At 38.0% G+C, this 25,419-nt stretch overlaps 1 protein-coding gene and 1 long non-coding RNA gene across 2 annotated transcripts; both read right to left on the bottom strand.

Annotated features, from left to right (window-relative positions):
- Window positions 1–2,629: 2,629 nt before the first annotated feature.
- On the bottom strand, window positions 2,630–14,073 carry LOC115429330 (uncharacterized). The gene is made up of 3 exons (XR_003936770.1): window positions 14,056–14,073; window positions 4,873–4,879; window positions 2,630–2,722 (listed from the first exon to the last, which is right to left on the bottom strand). It is a non-coding gene; the product is annotated as an uncharacterized LOC115429330 (long non-coding RNA).
- Window positions 10,785–14,509, bottom strand: LOC115429314 (tripartite motif-containing protein 16-like). The gene is made up of 2 exons (XM_030148647.1): window positions 14,249–14,509; window positions 10,785–13,397 (listed from the first exon to the last, which is right to left on the bottom strand). Exon 2 carries the CDS (start codon window positions 13,222–13,224, stop codon window positions 11,542–11,544), a length of 1,683 nt encoding a protein of 560 aa, XP_030004507.1. The 5' UTR covers window positions 13,225–13,397; window positions 14,249–14,509; the 3' UTR covers window positions 10,785–11,541.
- Between the last annotated feature and the right edge of the window lie 10,910 nt (window positions 14,510–25,419).

Genomic DNA, 25,419 nt, shown 5'->3' with positions numbered 1-25,419 from the left:
CAAAGTCATGTGGCATCACATCCCACCAGCTCATTCAGAAAAGATTCAATCCAACGAATGTTAACTATAGACTTGCTGCATCAAAAGTAAGTGGTTCTTTTTTGAAGCAGAAGGATAAAATAAAATGAGAAAATAACTGAGGATGACTATTTTCAACTGAACTTAACCCCATACAGCACAGGAACGGAGGTCACCTGATGCTTCTCTACCAACACTGCCATAACCCCATTCAACTCCAGTTGTTCATTTATAAAGGTAATTGTGATTTTATCAATGTAACTGTGGCATTTTGGGTTCATTAAACATTAAATTGCCTCCATAAACTGCATTCACACCGGACGCAACTTGCTAACCGTATGTAGCAAACATGCAGCTAATTAAAGTTGAAGCATACTTGCTAGCTGCGAAGTGGACACACTTAAACTAAATAGCGTGTCAATTTACATGGTTATATATAATAATGTCATCTCTTGTTTGAGCTTTTTCTAGCAATGTTCATGATTTTGTATTTTAAAATGTAACTTGAAATGTTAAAATCCTAGCTTTTCCCTGTGTTATACCGTAAATATTACATTAAATACATTTTACAGTAATATATTGTTTCTTGGAATACGGTAGTTACTGTAAAATGCAGCAACAGTATTTTACTGTAAAAGGTACATTATGTACAGCCCAGTACCGTCATACTTCATACAGTAAGAAACTGTCGTTGTAGATTATAGTAGAGATACTGTAGAATAACAGTAGCATGCTGGCAACTCTAGCTGCCAGTATTTTACTGTTATTTAACGGTAAAATTTGTTACAGTGTGTGATTTTTCCTGCTGTTCATCCTTCACATCTATCAGATTGGATCTAAATACAGACAAATGCATATGTGGACATTAGAACTTTACTAAACCAACAAACAGAATGTTGGACCTGGACTTTTCCACTGGACAGTATTGTCCATATGGTATCCAAATGTGGATCTGATGGAACGTTAACGTCTGTTGGGAAAAAACAACGGTTTACTTTAAGACTTAGAACTCAGAGACAATACTGTTTCTTTATTTTTGTGTTCATATTTTCATGCACAAATCAACATTTTTCCATAAACTTCCCCATTATGTGATGACTGATAATTCTCCTAATATTACATCTTCTCATATTTACAACATTTTCTACGTCACTGAACTAAGTCACACCTCAAGCTTTAAGGATAAATGTGTCCATTTTCTAAGATGGTGGACATCTGTCTATCAAACTGGGTCATCCAACATTTTCAGCCCGTTTACACAACCATAAAAACAAAATAAATAAATAACTGGAATAATCAGATAAATGGAATAATCAGATATGATGCGTTTACATGCACTTCAGAAAGAATGGAAAAACCTGCGTTTACGTGTTTCAGTCCGTTATTGGATTTCTTTGGGGGTTTGTACAAACGTAGTAACAATAGAATCTAACTTCCTGTTCTGTTCTTCAGCTCATGTTTGACTAAATCACTTCTGTTTTCCCTCACTTCTCTTTTCTTGCACATGCTCAGATGGAACAGAATGAACTCAAACAGATGAACAGGTTTCTGCGCATGAGCTCAGCACATGTTGAGCCGCATTCTGTAATAAATTCCCTTTATGGAGTAAAAGTTCAAAATGTAATAAGAATGTCACGTCATCTTGTAATAAACATGCATTTTGTAATAAACTACCTCAATGCATTATGTAGTAAATGTTTTCATATTATGAAGTAAGTTATTACAATTTGAGAAATTTATTACAAAATGGACTTGACACATTGTTATTTTCAGGAAAATGTAATGTGCTAAATTAATTTTTAAACTGTGTGGTTAAAGTTCTGATTCCATTACCTGTAGCTCCTGTAACTAATTTCTTCTAAACTGCTCTGAAATTATATTAATTTGGATTGTTATTACATAATGGACCATGTTATTACATTTTTTTAAAAATAAAAATGTGTCAAGTGCATTTTGTAATAAATTTCTGAAATTGTAAAAACTTATTTATTACAAGATGACATGACATTCTTATTACATTTTGAACTTTTATTACATAATGGGAATTTATTACAGAATGCGGCTGAACTCACTGTTATTCTGTAGAAATAAACACGCAGGAGAACAGACACAGAGAAGGCACTGAAGAAAAAAAGGGATTCTGGGACAATCCACAACAAAGAGAAATAGCAAAAAAAAAAAGTTCAATTACTCTAAATGTTTATTCAGTGAATTAATTAATCAGTGATCATTTCTCAAACAGTCTTTTAACCTTTTACAAAAGTTCTATTTTTGATCGGTACCATTAGTCTGGTGGTCTGATAAACGGACATGGATGAAAATGGTAGAATTCTGATGATAGTGTCTCAGTAGCTAACGGCTAAAGTCCTCTTTTTCTTTTTTTTTTTTTTTACGTTTTTTTTTTTTTTTATTGGCATAAACCAAATTTACAGATCAAGAATGGAATAAACATTACAAAAGAGAAATATAGAAATACATTTGAGACATGGTGGAATGATTAAACACAACTATTACAGGTTTCAGAAACAAACAAACAAACAAACAAACAAACAAAAATAATTTTTATACATTTAACGGATAAAGTCCTCACACTCGTAGACTATCTGAAACCAGGTTTACATTCTGTTCCCGGTGGACACGGCAGACCCGTTTGGACCAAACGGAATGCGCCGTTTATGGAACAAAACTTAAATATGGAAGAAAACTGGTCCAAATCCCACTAGGTTTGGTCCAAACGGGTCTGCCGTGTCCACCGGGAACAGAATGTAAACCTGGTTTCAGATAGTCTACGAGTCTGAGGACTTTAGCCGTTAGCCGTTAGCTACTTTAAACCTGTGTCCGTGCATCCTCAGCCTCAGCCATGCTGCTCTGGGTTTTCCTCTGTTCCACAGCTAAGGACAGGCCTCAAGACTAACGAGGAAAAGACACAACGAACCCACTGCCCAGTGTTTGAAGAATCGATTTAATGGAGTTGTTGTTGTATACATGTGTGAAAAGCACATGAAACTTACCGTCCACATATTCCAGATATATGTAAATACATAAATATTCATTATTAATAATATTTTCTGGAGAGGGGGTGGGATTAAATAAGTTGCACTTCTTCCCACCCCTTTTTGGGCACGTAAATGAAACTATTGTACGGTTCTTCTGTCTAAGATTGTTATAATTGTTGATATTTGTATTATTATTTATGTTTTGCTTGTTGCATATATGTTAAATTTCATTGCATGCTCGGAATAAAACACTAAATCAAATCAAAATAAATGAAGACTCTGGTGCTAAAAGTACTGAAGTCACATTTTTGGACAATTCAAGTAGAGCATATAAACATGATGTATTTGTTTAGCTAAGTCCACCCTCTAATATTTTTAACAGACCTTTTTTTGTGATATCTGTACTTTTAGCACCAGGGTCTTCAAATACAGGAAAATACCTGATTTTCACAGAAAAAAATGCAAATTACAGAGGATAAAATCCTGATAAATGGTGATAAATCATTTAAGAAAGGTTAAATAGAGGGAAGTGAGACAAAGTCGTATCAGGCATTTAAGGCGTGCCCTCTTGGGTGCTGTGCCACTCATCCCTGAGTCCATTTTCAGTTCGGCCCTAGCATCCAGACCTGCAAAGACACCAAAATACCTTCTGTGTTCTTTTCTTGTCTGTTTGCATCTGGATTGGCACTAGAACATGTGCTCTTATGTCTGAAATGAAATGGTCCATTGGTTTTCTGCTCCGTAGTTGTGTCATTATTAAACTGCTGTCTTTGTTGGGATCACTCCAGAACTCCAGAACTTTCATTTGCTTTCATCTGCTCTGTATGAAAAGAGACTTTATCATCACTTCACTTATTTCAATCTTAACTCTGTCTTGACTAAGTCTTAAATAAACATTGATATTTACTTGCCTCGGATGCGCTGCTCGAATGGAATGAAAACACGTATACTATTTTCTGAAAGAAACATTCAATTGTAACATCTTCTGATAAAATCTGAAAAGTAGAAGCATAATGTAATGACACAACCTTATCTTGGACCAATTCCACTATTTATTCATAATAAATCAAAGCTCCTCAGTCTTCCTGTATTAAATGTTATTTTCTCTTTCTCTGCTGCTTCTTTCAGTCCTTTCCTTTCTTCCTCATACCTCCTACATTCAAATAGAACATGCTGGACTGATTCAGGTTCATCACAGTGATCCCACTCTCCATCTGTGTGTTCTCCTCTTCTGTGCAGTGTTTCATTTGACCCAGTTGGTTTTATTCTAATGCCACAGATCACTGCCTCTTCTCTCCTGTTCCTGCCCTTCATTTTTTTCCTCTCATCCTGCTTCTGTATATTATATCAGTGCCTTCCTGTATCATGACTGTCCCAATAATTGTCCCATCTTGCCTGTCTGTGATTTTTGATGTTTGGTTTCCCTTCTGTTCTGCTCAGTGGTACTTCTATCTCTACAGTGGGTGATTTGACAGGTTGTTTCACCAGAACATCTGCATCCTCATTTCCTTCTAATCCCACATGTGCAGGACCCAAACAAAGCAAACCCTCAGTCCTTTCTGATACAGTCTGGAAAGAAAGTTGTGAATGTCTCGAAGTGGTAGATGAGTTCCTCCTGGTCTTTCCCCTCATTAGCAAGACTTCAACCGCTAATTAACGACATTAAATCGACATAAACTACGACTGTGAAAAAACGCCCAAAGAACCTGCCTATGACCTGCAGTAACCCTGAGGCCTTCACAAGAGAGGTGTGAACCAGAACAATGGAAGTCCAGTAACACAGAACCCCCCCCCCCCCACACACACACACACACACACACACACATGCAAATGAGTCCAGTCCAGCCCTCCACCACACAGCTCCACTCAGTGGTCCAACGCAAAGACAAGTTCACACATGGAGATTAGGCAAATGGAGATGGAGCACACACTCATCACACTGCAGTCCACACAGACCAGCACAACCCCCCACTATCACCCCCACCCAAGGCCGCCTTAATGCACGGGCTAACCGGGGCTGTAGCCCAGGGGCCTACTGACTTAAAGGGCCTATCATTTTTACGTACTCCATAAGTATAAAAACTAACATCGATTTGTAATTTGTCAGTTTTCCTGTCTATCTTTTTATACGTACTGTATGCACGTCTGAAGCTGCATATTGATCCCAACTGGTAAGCCCCAGCCCGTGCAGGTGGAGTTAACAGCCACAGAGGGGGAGAAGGAGGGGGAGACAGAAGCATCAGGGCGAGGGGGAGACAGAAGCATCAGGGCGGGGGAGGAGAGCCAGGTGAACCTTTCAGCAGTGACCCGGGTCGTTGGGGAAACAACTTTGACCAGCAACAGGTACGCGCATACTGGGTGAAAATGGGACCAGAGACCAGCCAAACTCCAGACACAGTGTGCATCAGAGCGTGTATACAAGCATCAGAGACGGGATTGTTCTAGAACTCATTTCAGCCGCAAACTAAATAACGGAGAGTGTGTTAGTAGAGAATGGCTGTTATTCACCATCAGCAGGCAGTGTGTTTTGTTTTGCATGCAAGATATTTGGTGAGAAAAATGAAAAGTCGGTATTTGCTAATGGGGGATATTCAGATTGGAAACATGCAGGTGATCGCACAGCAGAACACGAAACTGGTGACACCCACAGAAAGGCCATGATCACTTATATCAATCAAGCAGCTGGCCGTGGGACAGTGGACTCAGAACTAAAAAAAAAAACAGTTTGATGAGTGTGAATATTGGACACAGGTTCTACAGAGGGTTGTTGCTGTTGTGAAGTATTTAGCTGAGCGTGGGCTAACTTTCAAGAGTGATAGCCACAGGTTTGGAGACACCAACAATGGAAATGATTTGGGCAGTATGGAACTGATCAGACAGTTTGATCCTTTTTTAAAGGTTCATTTTGAAAAATATGGAAACGCTAGCAGAGGAACTCCATCCAACCTTTCTCTAAATGTGTGTGAGGAATTCATACAGCTGATGGCACAGAAGGTGCTGGATGAAAATATCAGTCGAGTAAAAGTTGCAAAGTATTTTGCTTTCAGTGTGGACCCCACACCAGATATTCCACATCTGGACCCGCTGACTTTCATTCTGTGCTATGTATCGCCAGAGGGCTGTATAGAAGAGCGCTTTGTAAAGTTCCTCCCCATTGAAAGCCATACAGGAGAAGCACTTTATCTCCATGTCACTGTCCATGGTGCTGTGTGTGTTTGTGTGAGCTGGGGGAGGGGGGTTGAGTTTACGCCTATGTGCAGGTGCATGGGTTCTCAGGCTTTATAGTTTGATCTGTTGCTGCTGTTAAATAATTGTTTTTCCTGACAGTTGATGGTTGGTGACAATAATTTTTATCATGAAGTCAAACTTCCATCCATCTTGGTTACAATCTACTCGCTGTTGTAGATTACCAAGATATTATATTTTATAATGAGGCTTGGTAATTTTGAAGGATGGGACAGGGGGGCCTACAACACCTCCCTCAGCCCCGGGGCCTACCATTAGGTTAAGGTGGCCCTGCCCCCACCCAACCACACCCAGAGAGAGAGAGACAGAGAGAGAGAGAGAAAGAGACAGACAGACTTTATTATCTGGGTTCTTCTCTTAAACTGGTCCTAAAAACAGGACATGGGGCTAAAAGTTCAACCCAGATGTAGACGAATGTTCTGAAGCAGGTTTGGAAGCACTTTGGCTCTATTTGAAAAAGAAACATTTACTGAGATAAAAGACAAACTATTTTTCAGATAAAACACATTTTTATATTATTTTACATTATATTTAATACATAAATCCACATGTAACACAGTCAAAAGGACACAAAAATTACATGTGACTATTTTTTAAAATATCTCTTTATTCTCTCACAGGTACATTTTGGGAATTGAACTAATTATGCACGACAGAGTGTTTCACAAAAATGGCCGCTGTTGCAAAAATAATTTGTGATTTATATGTATTTAGATGGGCAGGTTCTGCATGTAACACCAGTGGACACGATGGGTTCCACATTAAACCTTGAATGAGACTGAGACTGATGCCAAACCCACATGTGTGGATCAGAAAACCCACTAGGATCCACACATTGAACACAGTGTCTGTATTTAGAGTCTATAGAAGAGCATTTACACACGTGTTCACATCTAATGCACTCACACCTAGGGAGATTTCATGTCCATATTTGGGTCCTATTTTTGGCCCCAATATTTGATTAGAAATTCATTAATTATGGGATGGCTCAGAGCAAGAGGATAATTTTTTTTTGCATTTTTCTGAGGTCATCATTCGGTCCATCCTGGGGGGAAATATGTCTACATTTACCTTTTATTATTGGGTCTAAAAAGATGGAAAAGTGACAGATACTAAAATAAACCCAGTTTCATAGAAGCACTCATCTATCTGTTCTTTTTGACAGGCTCGTACGCTGCAAAAAAGTGTCTAAAAGCAAGATAAAAACACTAAATCGGAGGAAAAGGTCCTCAACACAGGTGAAATAATCTGTCCATGCAGCAAGATAATGTCACATGACAAGATATCCTGAATTTAGATTGTTAAATCTAGAGATAAGCATGTGTACAGATGGATTTAGAAGGCTGAAAATAAGTATAGAACTGGTTGTTCTCACCAAAATAAAATAAAACAAACACCTGAGATTTTAAAGTGTTAATTAATTTATCTTGTTGTCAAAGTTCATTTCTTATTTGAAGTGTTCAGCTTTACACTATAATCTTCAATCAAGCACAACCTTATCTTTTTTGTCTCAAATAGGCAGGAAATGTTAAAATGGGGTAAATAACTGTTAAAATAAGATATATTACATCTACCACCAAAGTCTGATCCAAATAAATCTGGTTTTTAGATTCAGTATCAAACTGAAGTTGTTCGATTCAAGTCACACAAAAAGCATCTGAAAGAAACAGAGTTGATTATTCCTCTGAAAAGGAATCTGAACTAATGACAGTAACTCACTTTATTGAACTTGTCATTTTCAGACTTAAACCATGACAGAAATGAGAACACAGCTGAACATGAGCCTAGACTCATTTGAGAAATGACCGATAAATTCCTGCGTCCGGTCGAATGTCGTACACACATGAAACCACAGACACAGTTTGGTCTCATTCACTTCCATGTTCAGTGTCTGTCACTGACATGTTGGACCAACTCCACCTTCGCTCTATCACTGCTTATTCACTTCAGACTGTTTTCCACATATTATACATCCATACGTTCACAGACTCATCACAAGTCTCACCTGCAACAATTATGGAGATGAGAAGTACGTTTATGGATGAATACCAGTTTGTTTAAGGGTTGGTTTCTTAGTTAATTTAACATGGACGCCCATGTCTCCTCTATGACAACTAGTAAATTGGTCACATGACCCCACAGTGGGCGTTGACCTCAGTAGGTACGGCACTGGACTCTAATGTGGAAGATCTGAGTTTGATTCCTGGTTGAAAAGGTCATTTTCAGCTGAATCCAATGTTTAATTTCAGAGTTTTTTCTCCTTGTTCCTCTTATTTTAAAGGGCTCATATTTGTCTAAACCCACTTTTCTTAGTCTGTGCTTCATTTCTTTGTGTATTTGGACCCTAATAGTTCAGACAGTTTGAATTTGAACCCTCCAGCTGCTGCAAAACTAGCTTTAGATTCATTCTGGCAAAAATCCAGAGGATTTCTACAACCTGTTTGAATTCCTTCTTAATTTGTTCCGTCTATAACTAGTTCTGTCTCCACATTTGCTCATATCAGGTCCAGACTTCAGACCAACATTTGTCCAGTATTTCTCCATAATTGTTTATCAGCAGCAGCGGTTGTAGTCCAGACTGAAAATAATAATAATAATAATAATAATAATAATAATAATAATAATTATTATTATTATTATTATTATTATTATTATTATTATTATTATTATAAAATAAATAATAATAATAATAATAATAACAATAATAATAACAATAATAATAATAATAATAATAATAATAATAATAATAATAACAATAATAATAATAATAATAATAAATCAGTTTTATACAGCGCTTTTCTAAGTACTCAAAGACGCTCTGAAAATACTGTATGTCCAAACTCGGAGCCCATTACTTCAAATGTTCAGTTGTTGGTTGAATGGGACAGAGCAGCACAGCCAATAACCTGGAGGGGGCGGGGGGGCGGGGGCCTGAAGTGTCTCCTGTGCATTTAAAGGGCCAGCGCTCCAAACCACCTTTCTGGTGTCATTCCTCAGAAACAGGGTTGAAGATGGACCTGTGGAGTTGAATGAATGAAGAATTCAGAGCCAACCAGTGGTGGAGAATCCCTGCTCCATAAAGTAAAAGTCCGGCCAGGTATTGATCCTACCTATTCACGTAACACAGGTGATTCCACTAATTATCCCATCTACCTAGACGAGGGGTTGTGCTCATCAAAATGGGCTGGTTCAGTGAATGGTTTGAACCAATACATGGCAGGACTTTTATTTTATGGAGCTGGGATTCTCCACCACTGGTTATTTATGACTTAATGGGGGTTGTTTTATTCCTGATTATGATCAGCCATAAAAGAGCATATTTAAATACTACCAGAAATAAGTTTATCTTAAATTCACACAAAACAACAAAGAAGGTGCTGTCTTACATGTAACAGCCACTGAAACCCAGTGGTGGAGAATCCCAGCTCCATAAAGTAAAAATCCTGCCATGTGTTTGTTCCAGCCATTCACTGCACCAGCCCATTTTGATGAGCACAACTCCTCATCCAGGTAGATGGGATAATTAGTGGAATCACCTGTGTTACGTCAACACGTAGAACCAATACATGGCAGGACTTTTACTTTCTAGAGCTGGGATTCTCCACCACTGGCATTTACAGTTTATGGAGAGCACAGGGAAATGTGGGAAAAGGAAGAATTCCATTTCAAAAAGCCAAATATCACTCCTTTCAGACTTCCATTCTTATACTCAGCTCAGTCAGCTTATATTTAGTATATTTCACTTATTTTGAGGCTGCAAAAAGTTACATTTGAAGTAATATAATTTTAAAACCTGTATTTTATACTTATTTTCAGCCTTCGAAATCCATCTGTACACATGCTTTTTCCTAGATTTAATCTAAATTCAAGAAATCTTGTCAAGTGACATTATCTTGCTGCATGGACAGATCATTTCACTTGTTTCAAGAACCTTTTCCTCAGATTCAGTTCTTGTTTTGAGACACCCCTTTATTGCAGTGATTTCATTTCAGTCTCTGCACAGCCATCAAACTGTGGAAAAACCCAGCGTCTAGATCTTACCATATTTTCCACCTGTGCATCATCCTGTTCTTCCATTTCCATGGATGGGATCATCTGGAGCTGGATCAGACCAAGGCTGGAATAGTTTTGGCTTTTTCATTCTAGTTTAGTTTCATTCAGTTTTGACTTTTCTCTTATTCAGTTAGTTTTTAGAGCAGGTTTGATAGTTTGTATTAGTTTTTGTCTAAATGCTTCGTTTTTCTTATCTTTTCTCTTCTTCACTGTCGTATTCACATAAATCCCAGACTGGACTCTGCTGCTTTCTCCCAGCTTTAGTTTTCATGTTTCCAGGTCGAACGAGAAGACGACTAAATGACAAGTGACCGTGAAGTGCCGTATGGAAAAATAATGCATTAAAAGTCACTCTGCTGACAAGTGTCCTGTTAATGTTCTGAAAAAACACAAACAAAAGGTTCAATTCAGACGCTTTTATTTACGATTTTACATCTGATTAAAAACTCACAAGAATCTGCATCAGTAAAGGATTCAGTTTTATCTGCATTTATTCAAACAAAAGCATCAACATGTAAAAAAAACCCAGATGATTTTCACAGTGATTCAGTTTTTGTTAAAAGTCCAAGTCCATAAAATCGAGTCGTGTGAGTTTGATCTTTAACAGCAGTAATTCCTCATCATGTGGCAGACACAGCAGGAGTTTTGGATCTAATCTACAGACGTGGATTGAAAATGCACAGACTGAGTGGATGTGTTTGAACAGGATGACGGCGCCCTCTTGTGTTCAGCTTTTCACTTGTTCAGCTGCTGAAGTGTCCATGAAGGAAGACTCACACAACACATTTAGAAAGAAATGAAACAAAATCAACTAGAAAAGATAAATCACTGCTTCAGCTGATATAATGACGATCACATGTTTCTGAACAGACCTCCAACTGTTCAGAAGAAAAACAACAAAGATCAGCTGTTTATCAAAGACTGAAAACAACTAAATACATTTAGGAAATGATTGAACAGAATGACTTCAACCTCTGAATCCATGGAATGACAGTCACTGCTGCACAACAACAAAAAGAAGAAAACCCAACAGAAAAGTTCCAACAAACCATTTTCATCTAGTTCCCGATTGTGGAATTGCATTAGATTACAATTACTATTCTGCATTTTACATCAATTTCACAAAATCCTCCAAAACCAAATGATCATCAGAAAAAAACAAACAAGAATTTTATTGATCAGTTAAATCAATGCTTAGGTTTCAGACAGTTCAACAGCTACTAAGACTTTACTTAATTTCTGCAGTGGCTCCATCAGAGACAAGAAAAATTCCAGCGTACAGAGGTTCAGTGAATGTGGTCTGGTATCTGTGGAGGAGGGTCATGGTTTCAGAGATGCTGTAAAAGGACAGAATACCTGCTGTGTGATCCAGGTACACTCCGATTCTGGAGGAAACTGGACATGAGCGAGAAGATGGGACTCTGTTGTGACAAAATTCATAACCAGTTCTATGACAAGAGAATGACCAAGATTTGTCATTGAATCCAAAAAAACATCTATCATCAACATCGCCTCCTTTTCTCTGTATATCCTTGTACGTGACGGCTAAAGAAGTGAAACCAAAACCCTCATTCCTCACTTTAAACTTCACCTCCCAGTAACGTCGACCAGTCAGACTCTCTTTGCTCAGAACTTGACTGATTTCGAATCTGTCTGGAAGATCTGGATATTCCTTTTCATATCTCATAGCTGTTATCTTTTTGTTTCCTTTAGACAGCGACAGCCATTGGCTCAATGTGTTTGGATCCAGTGTGATTTCACATGAATATTGTAAGAACTCCGCTCTGGTCTGTGGTTCAGGTTGTGATATACTCAGTAAAACCTTTGGTTCAGTGATTGCCACTGAGGTGTTTGTCCATCTCTCTCTCAGATTGTCGAGTAGTTTATCTCTGAGCTCTGACACAGCTGTGGTCACATCCTCAAAGTAGTTCAGAGGACAGATGTTGGGTGAGTCTGGATCTTCACTGAGTTTGGACACTGATGGATACTGGAGTAAAAACTGGATGTGGTCGTCTGTGTGTGAGAGTTTGTCCATCTCAGCGTCTTTCCTCCTCAGCTCAGTGATCTCCTGCTCCAGCTTCGACTCCAGCTCTTTGACTCGAATCATTTCAGTTTCCTCCTTGGATCTGATCCGCTGCTTCACATCACGCCTTCTTTCCTCCAGGAGTCGGATCATCTCAGTGAGGATCTTGTCGTTCTGTTCCTCTGCTTCATCAGCACAGTTACTGATGGTCTTCACCTCCTGTTGAAGCACCTTCATGTCTTTGTGTTTGTCTTTGATTCTCTGTTGGATTTTCTGTCGACTCAGCTCCAGCTCTGTCTGCTTCTCAGTCCTTCCTGCTGCAGATGTGACTGTGTCGTGGCCTTTATGTTCATCCACAGAGCACAGATAACAGATACACTGCTGATCAGTGCGGCAGAACATCTTCATCACCTCATCATGACGAGAGCACATGCTCTCCTGGAGCTTCTCAGAGGGTTCCATCAGTTTGTGTTTCTTAAAGGCAGGAGATGTGAAGTGAGGCTGGAGGTGTTTGTGGCAGTAGGAGACCAGACACTGCAGACAGGACTTCACAGCTTTCAGCTTTCTGCCGGTGCAGAAATCACAGGCCACATCTCCAGGTCCAGCGTAGCAATGATCAGCAGCAGCAGCTTGGAGTCCAGTCTTCTTCAGCTCCTCCACTAAATCTGCTAACATGGTGTTTTTCACCAGGACAGGCCTCGGTCTGAAGGTCTGTCTGCACTGAGGGCAGCTGTGGATGTTCTTCTCATCTTCTCCATCCCAGTGGGTTTTAATACACTTCATGCAGTAGCTGTGTCCACAGGGAATAGTCACTGGATCCTTCAGTAGATCCAAACAGATCGAACAGGAAAACCTGTCCTGGTTCAGCTCACTTCCTTCCTGCTCCATTTCTCTGATAACTATGACAATGACTGTCAAGTCTCTTAAGTTTGTGCAGTTCTGGACTTGAACAGATCTCCTCTTTACAGGACGTGTCTACTGGACTTCACTCAGAACCAGTTCATCAATTAGTTTTTGCAGATGATTGTAGGCAGGTAGGTCACACATCTGAGGTGAAAAAGCTGAAAAGGAAAAGAAAATACAAAAGAAATTAGCAAAAAAAAAAAAAAGGTTCAGTTACTCTAAATGTTTATTCAGTGAATTAAAATCAATGACCATTTCTCAAACAGCCTTTTAACCTTTTACAAATGTTATATTTTTGGTCTGTTTGATATTAAAGAATGTTCAAACTGTAAGGTATATAAAACTTTCTAAAGTTAAATCTTAGATCCACAACAACACAAAGATGTAACAATAAAAGCAGATTCTGCTGAAAACTACATCCTCCATTACATTAAACTTGCAAAACTACAGGAGTGAAATGACTGGAACAGCTCACATGTGGAGCTGCTCTAGTGTGACAGGGTGAATTTGGGTCATATTTTCCTCTTCATGGCTGATTTAGGAAGGGGAAGTGTTTTCAGCAGGGAGTAGAATTCAGCACAACAACAGACACACAGAAGGAAATGAAGACAAAAGGTGATGGTGCAGCAGTATCTAACGGCTGAAGTCCTCACACTCGTAGACTATCTGAAAGCAGGTTCACATTCTGGTCCCGGTGGACACGGCAGACCCGTTTGGACCAAACCTAGTGGATTTGGAGCATTTTTTCCTCCATATTCAAGTTCTGTTCCATAATGGGCGCATTCCGTTTGGTCCAAACGGCTGTTCCGTGTCCACCGGGAACAGAATGTAAACCTGCTTTAAACCTGTGTCCGTGCATCCTCAGCCTCAGCCATGCTGCTCTGGGTTTTCCTCTGTTCCACAGCTAAGGACAGGCCTCAAGACTAACGAGGAAAAGACACAACGAACCCACTGCCCAAAGTTTTCAGAAGGGATTGAATGCAGTCGTTGTTGCATGAATGAAACTTACCGTCCACATATTCCAGTGTGAGTCCCTTGAACGCAGCACACAGGCAGCGGAGGTTCCAGACAAACAGACGCGGCTGTACTGGAGGTTCTGAGCAGATGTCCATCCGAGGGTGGAAAGAGTCTGCACCACACAGTTCAGTCACGACCCACAGTGGAAAAGGCTTCTTTCCGCTGTTGGAGCTCCGAGCTGAGCGCTGCCACCGTCCCACTTCACAACAACACTGACACAGGTCCGGCATTTAAAGTGAACCGGGCGGGAACGCTGAGCGGAAGAAGAGTTCCTTCTTCTTCTTGTGTTCTGAATGGAGGTTGGCTCCAGTTTGAAGGTGCATTACCGCCACCTATTGGACTGGAGTGGGAGCACTGAACTGTCAGACACATTCAAGTCAAACCTGCCTATGACCTGCAGTAACCCTGAGGCATTCAGAAGAGAGGTGTGGACCAGAACAATGGAAGTCCAGTCACCCCCCCCCCCCCACTGACCAAGAGGACATCCCACCGCCCACACAGAAACCAGACGCTCAGCCCTCCACCACACAGCTCCACTCAGTGGTCCAACAAAAAGACAAGTTCACACATGGAGATTAGGCAAATGGAGATGGAGCACACACTCATCACACTGCAGTCCACACAGACCAGCACAACCCCCCACTATCACCCCCACCCAACCACACCCAGAGAGAGAGGGGGGGGAGTGTGATAGCTGACTGTTGGAAGTACAGGCACATGCACCAGGTCCTGTTTTTCTATCTGATTTTGTGGTGAAACAGTCACTGAATGGTGTTTTTCTGATCTCAGGTTAATGCAGAAGTCGGGTTTATTTTCTGTTAATGAACTCATGATGATGTTGAAATATTCTGACCTGAGTACAGATGGAAAACCTCAAACACCTACTAAGTGTCTGCTCTGACGTCCTGTTCACTGGAACTGTTCCAATCCAAAAAAAGAACCCCAAAAAACACAGCTTCAGCTTCGGTTATGTGTGCATTTATTAGTGTAATTAACCCTTAAAGACCTACAACTACTTTAGTGGTGATTTCCACATGATTACAGTATATCCTTTCCTAAATGATTTACCACCAGTTTTCATCATATTATCCTTTGTATTCTAAAATTTTCAGTACATTTTTTAAATATTTAATTCACTGAGAGAAAGAGACAGCGATAGATAGATAGATAGATAGATAGATAGATAGATAGATAGATAGATAGATAGATAGATAGATAGATAGATAGATAGATAGATAGATAGATAGATAGATAGATAGATAGACTTTATTCTCTGTCACCCAGTGGTTCATATAAAAACACTAAAGACAACTCTGCAAAAAATGGTTTCTAAGAAAGTGAAAGAAGCCTTATTTCGAGAACATTTGTCTGATTTTCATCTAAATAGAAAAAAAAGCTTGCTAAGAACTTTTTACATAAGAAAAAATATTCTTATTTTAAAAATACATATCTATTTTTTTCTTAATTAGATTTTCCAACTAATATCAAGCCGGATTTCACTATTAACAAGGTTTGGCAATATTTTACAAATGATTCCATCAAAGGATCCACATCATTTTCCTTATTTAAGACTGAAAACACTTGCACAACGTCTCCATTTAATCTTAAAAATGACAGCAATTACTCTTATTTCCAGACTGAAATTCTTATGCTCAGGTCAGTAATCTTATATTTAGTATATTTAGTATATTTCACCAATTTTGAGGCTGTAAGAAATTTCATCTCAAAATCAGCATTTGATGCTTATTTGACACCTTCTGAACACATCTAGACATGTTTATTTCTTCATCTAACAATCTTAATTCAAGATAATTCAAGTCCAGCTAACTTCCAACACCTTCCAGGTGATTACTTCAAATATTTTTAAAATAATTTTATTTTTAGTGCCCCCCACTTCCAGTGGGGTACTTCCTTAGCATTAGCCACATTAGCTGAAGGCCTTAAACATTTTCAGCCTATGCTTTTATTTTTTATGGTGGCCTTCATTTTAAAGCAAGAGACCTTTTGGGTAAACAGCGCCCCCTTTATTGAAAAGGTTGATGATGTTTTCTTTCTTTCTTTTTTAGATGAACGTTATTTAAAAAGTGAAGGGGTTTTCTTTTTTTGGCATATAACGTTTGATGTTGCTTAGTTTTATTCTGAGACACTCTTTTTGGTAAAAGTCTATTTTATTTGAGGAGATCATTTCATTTAATGAAAAAAAATCATACAAAGTTATTTTATTTCTTTGTACAAATTTATTTTTAATTTAAAGGGTTTTTTTAGGACATTTTTTTGTTCATACAAGTGTATTTAAGGGGTACATTTATTTTTCAGATACTTCTTTTTAAATAAATCACAATCTTTTTTTTCTTATAGTGGATATATATATATATATATATATATATATATATATATATATATATATACTGTGTGTGTGTGTGTGTGTGTGTGTGTGTGTGTGTGTGTATATATATATATATATATATATATATATATATATATATATATATATATATAATTTCAGACTTTAATTCACATTGAGGTCTCATAATTGAACACCTCCACTCATGAACACCTACACCCATGTATCCCATGTATATGTAAAAATTACTGTGTTGGAAATACAGTTTTTTACACTGTGCAAATTAGACCATTTTATAAAGAGTGTAAAATGTAAGTTTGTGAGTTGGTGAACTGGAGTAAGGGGGGTATTGACACTGGATGAGTCATAAAGTGTTCATCAGAGTGACAGCCGGGGGGGGGGGGGGGGGGGGGGGGGGTTACACATTGGACTAATTCTGTAAAAGAGAAAATGTAGAAACATCATTTATTGTGTCTGTTTTGGAGTTTTGAAGACCCTTGAGTGACAGATTTGAGGATTAATCACTAATTTGAAGGAGAATTAGGACTTAATTTAGGACAAATGTGAAACTTTTTAAGGATCCCCGTGCATTGACTTTCCCAGTCACGTGCTGCCCTCTTGTGGCTCATAGTAGAACTACACTTTAAACACCACAGGCTGTTTTCACAAGGAAACACATAATAAGGATAATAATCTGGATAATAAATGTCACGTGTAAATTCTGCTGTTGCCACATGTGGACTGGACTAAAGAATAGCATCAGAAGAAAGAAATATAAGCAACGTAAGAACATCCAACTGATAAAGACAAAGTATTCTGTGATTTATAGAAGTTCATTTGAAGTATGACTATGTACTCCACTACAGGTCAGTGGAAGAGATGGTGTGGATAACAATAAAAAAAAAAAAAAACAATAAAAAAAAAATGTAATAATAATAAAGAATTAAAAATAAATAAATAAATAAATAATAATATAGACAAATGTATTGGGACACATGTATTTCAGGGGGTGGAGCTACAAAATGATAGCCCCACCCCTTCCTGTTGTGTCCCATGAGACGTTATTTCAGAAAATAAATGTATGACAATGAGGAAAAACAAATAACAATCTGTAAATATGAAAAATACACACATGTAAGTTATGAAAATACATCATGGTTATCACAAATCACATGATAAACACAGGAAACATTCACTAAAATACACAAATCAGATGGTATCATAGCTATTATTACCAAAAATACACAAAATAATACACTAAAATACACAAACACTGTACAGCAAAGACTGAAATACACAAAATACCCTAATATATAGTTAAAAATCCACAAAAACGCACTAAGTTATGCAAAAACTATTAAAAAATGTGATAACATGCTTGGAAAACACACAAAAATGCATTCAAATATACACAAATGCACAAAAATGTACTAAAATATACATAAATGATGCAAAAGTACTAATACGACTGAGTACTACTGAGTACTACTGAAAAATAATACTAATTCTGCTAATACTACTGAGTACTACAGATGACTACTGAGTAATACAGAATAATACTAATACTACTGATACCACTGAGTACTACTGAATAATACTACTAACAATACTAATACTACTGAGTACCACTGAGTAATACTACTAATACTACTGATGCTACTCATTCTACTGAGTACTACTGAGTACCCGAGTACTAGTGAATAATAATACTAATACTACTGATACTACCGAATAATACTAGTAGTACTACTGATAATACTAATACTACAGCGTACTACTGATTACTACTGAGTAATACTGAATAATACTACTAATACTACTAACACTACTGAGTAATACTGAATAATACTACTAATACTACTAATACTGCTGAGTAATACTGAAAACTACTGAATACTACAGAATACTTCTGAGTAATACTGAATACTTCTGAGTAATACTGAGTATTACTGAGTAATACTGGTTACTATTGAATACTACTGAGTAATACTGAATATTAGTGAGTACTATTAAGTAATACTGAGTACTACCGAGAACTACTGAGTACCTGGGTAATAGTGAGTACTACAGAATACTACTGTGATGTAATGAGTGCTACAGTGTACCTAAGTACTTCTTCCACTACTGAGTACTACTGAGTACATGAGTACTACAGTATACCTGAGGACTTGAGTACTTCTTCCACTACTGAGTACTACTGAGTACCTGAGTACTACAGCGTACCTGAGTACTTCTTCTATTACTGAGTACTACTGAGTACTACTGAGCACCTGGGTAGTACAGTGTACCTGAGTACCTGAGTACTTCTTCCACTAGTGAGTACTTTTTCCACTACTGGGTATTATTGAGTACCTGAGTACTTCTTCCACTACTGAGTACTTTTTCCACTACTGAGTACCTGAGTACTACAGTGTACCAGAGCACCTGAGTACTTCTTCCACTACTGAGTACTTTTTCACTACTGTGTACCTGAGTACTTCACTACTGTGTACCTGAGTACTTCTTCCACTACTGAGTACTTTTTCCACTACTGAGTACCTGAGTACTACAGTGTACCAGAGCACCTGAGTACTTCTTCCACTACTGAGTACTTGTTTCACTACTGAGTACCTGAGTACTACAGTCTACCTGAGTACCTGAGTACTTCTTCCACTACTGAGAACTACTGAGTACTTTTCCCACTATTGAGTACCTTAGTACTACGGTGTACCTGAGTACCTGAGTACTTCTTCCACTATTGGGTACTTTTTTCACCACTGAGTACCTGAGTACTACAGTGTACCTGAATACCTGAGTACTTCTTCCAGTACTGAGTACTACTGAGTACTCCACCCAGTTATTTCCTAATCCTGTGGTTTTTACTTGTATTTCCTCTGAAATTAAACATCACTGCTACGTGTTATCAACGTCCTGAGTTTCTTTTCACTGCTTTGACTACGTCACCCCTCCCTCCTCCTCCTCCTCCTCCTCCTCCCTCCCGCATGGGCTTTAATAATCATTCACTTCCAGTCCCAGGCAGCAGATCCACGCCAGACCCACAGAGGAGCAGATCCACACCAGACCCACACCAGATCCACACCAGACCCACACCAGACCCACTCCAGACCCACAGAGGAGCAGACTCACTCCAGTGCGTGCACATCTACAGTCATGGAGCGGCTGATGGTGTCTGCTCTGACAGCAGGTGAGTGGACCCCCATCATCTGGACCTGAACATGAACCTGCTGCTGTAAACAGTATTTGTGTGAATGAAGCTGTGGGTTTGTCCTGTTCTGCTTCATGAAGACACTCAATTATTAACAAAGTGCTTCCGTCTTCAGCTCATTTCACTAAACTCTTCGCTCTGTTGTGGAAACGTGGTTTGTTGAGTTTGTTTCCTGTTTATGGTGTAACACAGATTCAACACATTCATTTTCTGTAAGTGTTTACATTTATTTGACAGGACATTATAATGTTCACTGATGTAAAATGTTCGGTAGGACTTAAATGGATCAGACACGTTCAAAGACAAATATTCAGTCTGACCTGAAATCATTCAAGACGTGTTTAGAAAGTTTGTTTCTATTTGATCTGGAAACAAAAGTCACACTTGACGGTTTTACAAATGTACAACTGAAAACCCTGGAGCTAAAAACACTGAGGTCACAAAAAAGTCTGTGAGAAATATTTATATACTATACTATTTTTATTTACCTATACTAACTTATTTATTTATTTTAGTGCAGTTTTTAATACTTTATCATATTTATTGGGTTGTTTTTAGTTGTGTTTTTTGTTTTTGTTTTTTTTTTCTGTTTTATTTCGTGCTGTACATTTTGCAGTTTACAGCATCTGGAATGTTTTTATTGAATGACAATTAATAAATCTGAATCTGAATCTGCATTATAGGGTGGACTTAGCTAAACAAATCTAACATGTTTATATGCTCAAGTTGAATTGTCCCAAACTGTGACTTCAGTCCTTTTAGCTCCAGGTTCTTCAGTTCTTGTGTCCATTAGAAGTGGATAAATCCAGCAGCGTTCATGCACTGGAGGCAGAACAGAAACATTTGCAGCGGCAGTTCCAACGGTGCACGCAGACTGTTGGAAGTACAGGCACATGCACAAGGTCCTGTTTTTCTATCTGATTTTGTGGTGAAACAGTCACTGAACGGTGCTTTTCTGATCTCAGGTTAATGCAGAAGTCAGGTTAATTTTCTGTTAATGAACACACGATGATGTTGAAACATTCTGACCTGAGTACAGATGGAAAACCTCAAACACCTACTAAGTGTTTGCTCTGACTTCCTGTTCACTGCAACTGTTCCAATCAAAAAAAAAAAAAAAAACCCAAAAACACAGCTTCAGCTTCAGTTATGTTTGCATTTATTAGTGTAATTAACCCTTAAAGACCTACAACTACTTTAGTGGTGATTTCCACATGATTACAGTATATCCTTTCCTAAATGATTTACCACCAGTTTTCATCATATTATCCTTTGTATTAAAAATTTTTCAGTGCATTTTTTAAAAATATTTATTTCACTGATTATGTAGATGTTCATTAAAGCTCAGAGCAAATTCAACAGTTATTCTATCAACACTGAAAACATAATGTGCGCACACTTGAAAACCCTCAAACTGACACCCATAGATAGATAGATAGATAGATAGGACGATAGATAGATAGATAGATAGATAGATAGATAGATAGATAGATAGATAGATAGATAGATAGATAGATAGATAGATAGATAGATAGATAGATAGATAGATAGATAGAACGATAGAACGATAGATAGAACGATAGATAGATAGATAGAACGATAGATAGATAGATAGATAGATAGATAGATAGATAGATAGATAGATAGATAGATAGATAGATAGATAGATAGATAGATAGATAGATAGAACGATAGATAGAACGATAGAACGATAGAACGATAGATAGATAGATAGATAGATAGATAGATAGATAGATAGATAGATAGATAGATAGATAGATAGATAGAACGATAGATAGAACGATAGAACGATAGAACGATAGATAGATAGATAGATAGATAGATAGATAGATAGATAGATAGATAGATAGATAGAACGATAGAACGATAGATAGATAGATAGATAGATAGATAGATAGATAGATAGATAGATAGATAGATAGAACGATAGATAGAACGATAGAACGATAGATAGAACGATAGATAGAACGATAGATAGATAGATAGATAGATAGATAGATAGATAGATAGATAGATAGATAGATAGATAGATAGATAGATAGATAGATAGATAGAACGATAGATAGATAGAACGATAGAACGATAGAACGATAGAACGATAGATAGATAGATAGATAGATAGATAGATAGATAGATAGATAGAACGATAGAACGATAGAACGATAGATAGAACGATAGATAGATAGATAGATAGATAGATAGATAGATAGGACGATAGAACGATAGAACGATAGATAGAACGATAGATAGATAGATAGATAGATAGATAGATAGATAGATAGATAGATAGATAGATAGAACGATAGAACGATAGAACGATAGATAGATAGATAGATAGATAGATAGATAGATAGATAGATAGATAGATAGATAGATAGATAGATAGATAGATAGATAGATAGATAGATAGAACGATAGATAGAACGATAGAACGATAGATAGAATGATAGAACGATAGAACGATAGATAGAACGATAGATAGATAGATAGATAGATAGATAGATAGATAGATAGATAGATAGATAGATAGAACGATAGAACGATAGAACGATAGATAGATAGATAGATAGATAGATAGATAGATAGATAGATAGATAGATAGATAGATAGATAGATAGATAGATAGAACGATAGATAGAACGATAGAACGATAGATAGAATGATAGAACGATAGAACGATAGAACGATAGATAGAACGATAGATAGATAGATAGATAGATAGATAGATAGAACGATAGATAGAACGATAGAACGATAGAACGATAGATAGATAGATAGATAGATAGATAGATAGATAGATAGATAGATAGATAGATAGATAGATAGATAGATAGATAGATAGAACGATAGATAGATAGATAGAACGATAGAACGATAGATAGAACGATAGATAGAACGATAGATAGAACGATAGATAGAACGATAGATAGATAGATAGATAGATAGATAGATAGATAGATAGATAGATAGATAGATAGAACGATAGAACGATAGAACGATAGAACGATAGATAGATAGATAGATAGATAGATAGATAGAGAGATAGATAGATAGATAGAACGATAGATAGAACGATAGAACGATAGAACGATAGATAGAACGATAGAACGATAGAACGATAGATAGATAGATAGATAGATAGATAGATAGATAGATAGATAGATAGATAGATACTTTATTAATCCTGAGGGAAATTCAAGTATTCCCCCCCACACCCACACCCACACACACACACACACACACACACACACACACACACACACACACACACTACACCATTCACCACCAAAATGTGACCATTTGTTCCTCGTACCCAGGGACGTGCACAGGTAGACCTGAGGGGTCCCTAAAGACCTGCCCCTTGGCCTCGGTGCCCTTCTGGCAATCTTTTTTTTTTTTTTTTCTTAATTATTTCTTTTTTTCCTCATTCAAAGAAGACACCAGAGTCTGCATCGACATGACATTCGAATCATATTTTACTGTTCAGTTAAATCCACATAGTTCCCAGTGCCTCCTGTCTCTGCCTCTCTCTCCTGCTCAGTGCGGTCGGGGCTCTGCTGTTGCTGATCACACATCGCATGACCTCGACTTTTTGCAAGAGTCAAACTGGTCAGAACAGCGGTGCCTTTGACCTCCAACTGTTTAAGCAAATCTGTGTCCCGTTCCCCACCAGTTTGTCTGGTTAGTGCAGCCGGTAGTCCAATACTAGTGTGTGTCGGCTGATAAGCTGTCACAAGCAGAGAGGTCACAGAGGTCACAGAGGTCACAGAGGTCACAGAGGTCACAGAGGTCACAGAGGTCACACAGAGGTCACAGAGGTCACAGAGGTCACAGAGGTCACAGAGGTCACACAGAGGTCATAGAGGTCACAGAGGTCACAGCCCACGGCCCAGTGATGCTAATTCAGTGTATTTGATAATGTGAGGAGAGATGGAGGGGCGAACCAGCAAACTGACGAAAATCCTCTGCTACTTATTTGCGTGAAAAGTTGTGAGTGCCCGCTATATTTCCAGAGTCACAAATCTATAATAGCCTCTGAATCCAAAGTGTGTGTAAAAGTGTGTGTTGTTGTGGTGTCAGGCTGAACAGAGGCAGTGGAGTTTGGAGTCTGTAGTTTGTGGGGAGTGGACGACAGGAGCAGGTCAGAGGTGAACACCCAGACGATAGGCTTCATGTTACATTCACACTGACTGGAGTATTACACATAATATTAAAGTTAAATCAAATCCCCTTCTTTGGAAATTATTGGGATGTAAAGTTTCAGATTATTAGATTATTGTCAAAGTCGTTGTTTGTCATTATAATAAGTTACACAAGCATGAAAAAAAATCTGTATGTCTACAACACAGGTGTCCAACATGTGGCCCAGGGGCCATATCTGGCCCACCAAAAGGTCCAATCCGGCCCCTGGGATGAATTTGTGAAAAGCAAAAATTACACTGAAGATATTGCAAATCAAGGATGTTCAAATCATTTCAGGTCATTTCAGTCTAAAGTGGATCAGACCAGTAAAATACTGTCATAATAACCTGTAAATAATGAAAACTGTACATCTGTCTCTTTGTTTTAGTGTAAAAAAAAAAGTAAAATTACACAAAAATGTTTACATTTACAGACAAGCTTTTAACAAAAAATGTGAATATCTGAAATGTCTTAAGAGAAATATGTGGCATTTTAATAATATTCTCCCTGTTATTTAATGTTTGGTGTATTTGTAGATCCACTGTGGTCTCTAAGTTGTGATTCACGTGTATAAATGATAAACTGAGGTGGAATATTGTTAACATTGCACTTATTTTACTAACCCATTTTCAGGTTGTTCATATTTGTTCGTGTTATGTTCAAGTACAATTTGTAGATGTAAACATTTTCATTACAGAATTTACTTTTTTCACTCAGAAGTTCTTATCCTATTATTTATATTATTTGACTGGTCCGGCCCACTTCAGATCAGATTAAGCGTATGTGGCCCCTGAGCTAAAATGAGTTTGACCCCCCTGGTCTACACTGTTCACTGTGAGCACAGTTTGATGTTTCTTATTCATCAATTGCAGCAAAATTCCAAGAAAGGAAAGAGTAAAGAAACAGGGACAGAGACTGTCAGCAGACAGCCCACAGTAGCAGCTCTGTTCTGTCCTGGACCAGACCACATGTCAGTCCTTCTGCACAGCTGTGTCAGTGTGTAGTCCTAGACTGGTTCTGATACTGGCTTGTTCAGTAAATGAGTGACTGTCCTGGTTCTGGGACTCAGTTTTGGCTTTGTAGATCTTCACAGGGTTGGGTGGTTCATAATCCTGGACTCTTCAGGCCTGTGCTCACTGTACTTCACCAGTAGAATGTTTTTGGTTTGTTTTTTTCCAGTTATTTGGTGTGAACAGTGTAAGGCCATTGCAGTAGCAGAACATTGTTTTGTAGAATGCTAACATATGTGCAGGGCCGTTGATCAGGGGTGTTAACCTAAATGGCTGTGGGGGGGCCCAAGGGAGAGGGGGGCCCATGGGAAGTTATGATTTTGGGGTTTTTTTAAGTATTTTTTTTCCCTGTTGTTCAACTAAATTACATGATAAATATCGACCTATATTCAAACTTCACA

This window comes from Sphaeramia orbicularis, chromosome 12, assembly GCF_902148855.1.
Source record: "Sphaeramia orbicularis chromosome 12, fSphaOr1.1, whole genome shotgun sequence".
NCBI classification, from domain to species: Eukaryota; Metazoa; Chordata; class Actinopteri; order Kurtiformes; family Apogonidae; genus Sphaeramia; species Sphaeramia orbicularis.
Note: the sequence above shows the minus strand (reverse complement) of the source record. Positions and strands in the feature narration are given on the sequence as shown.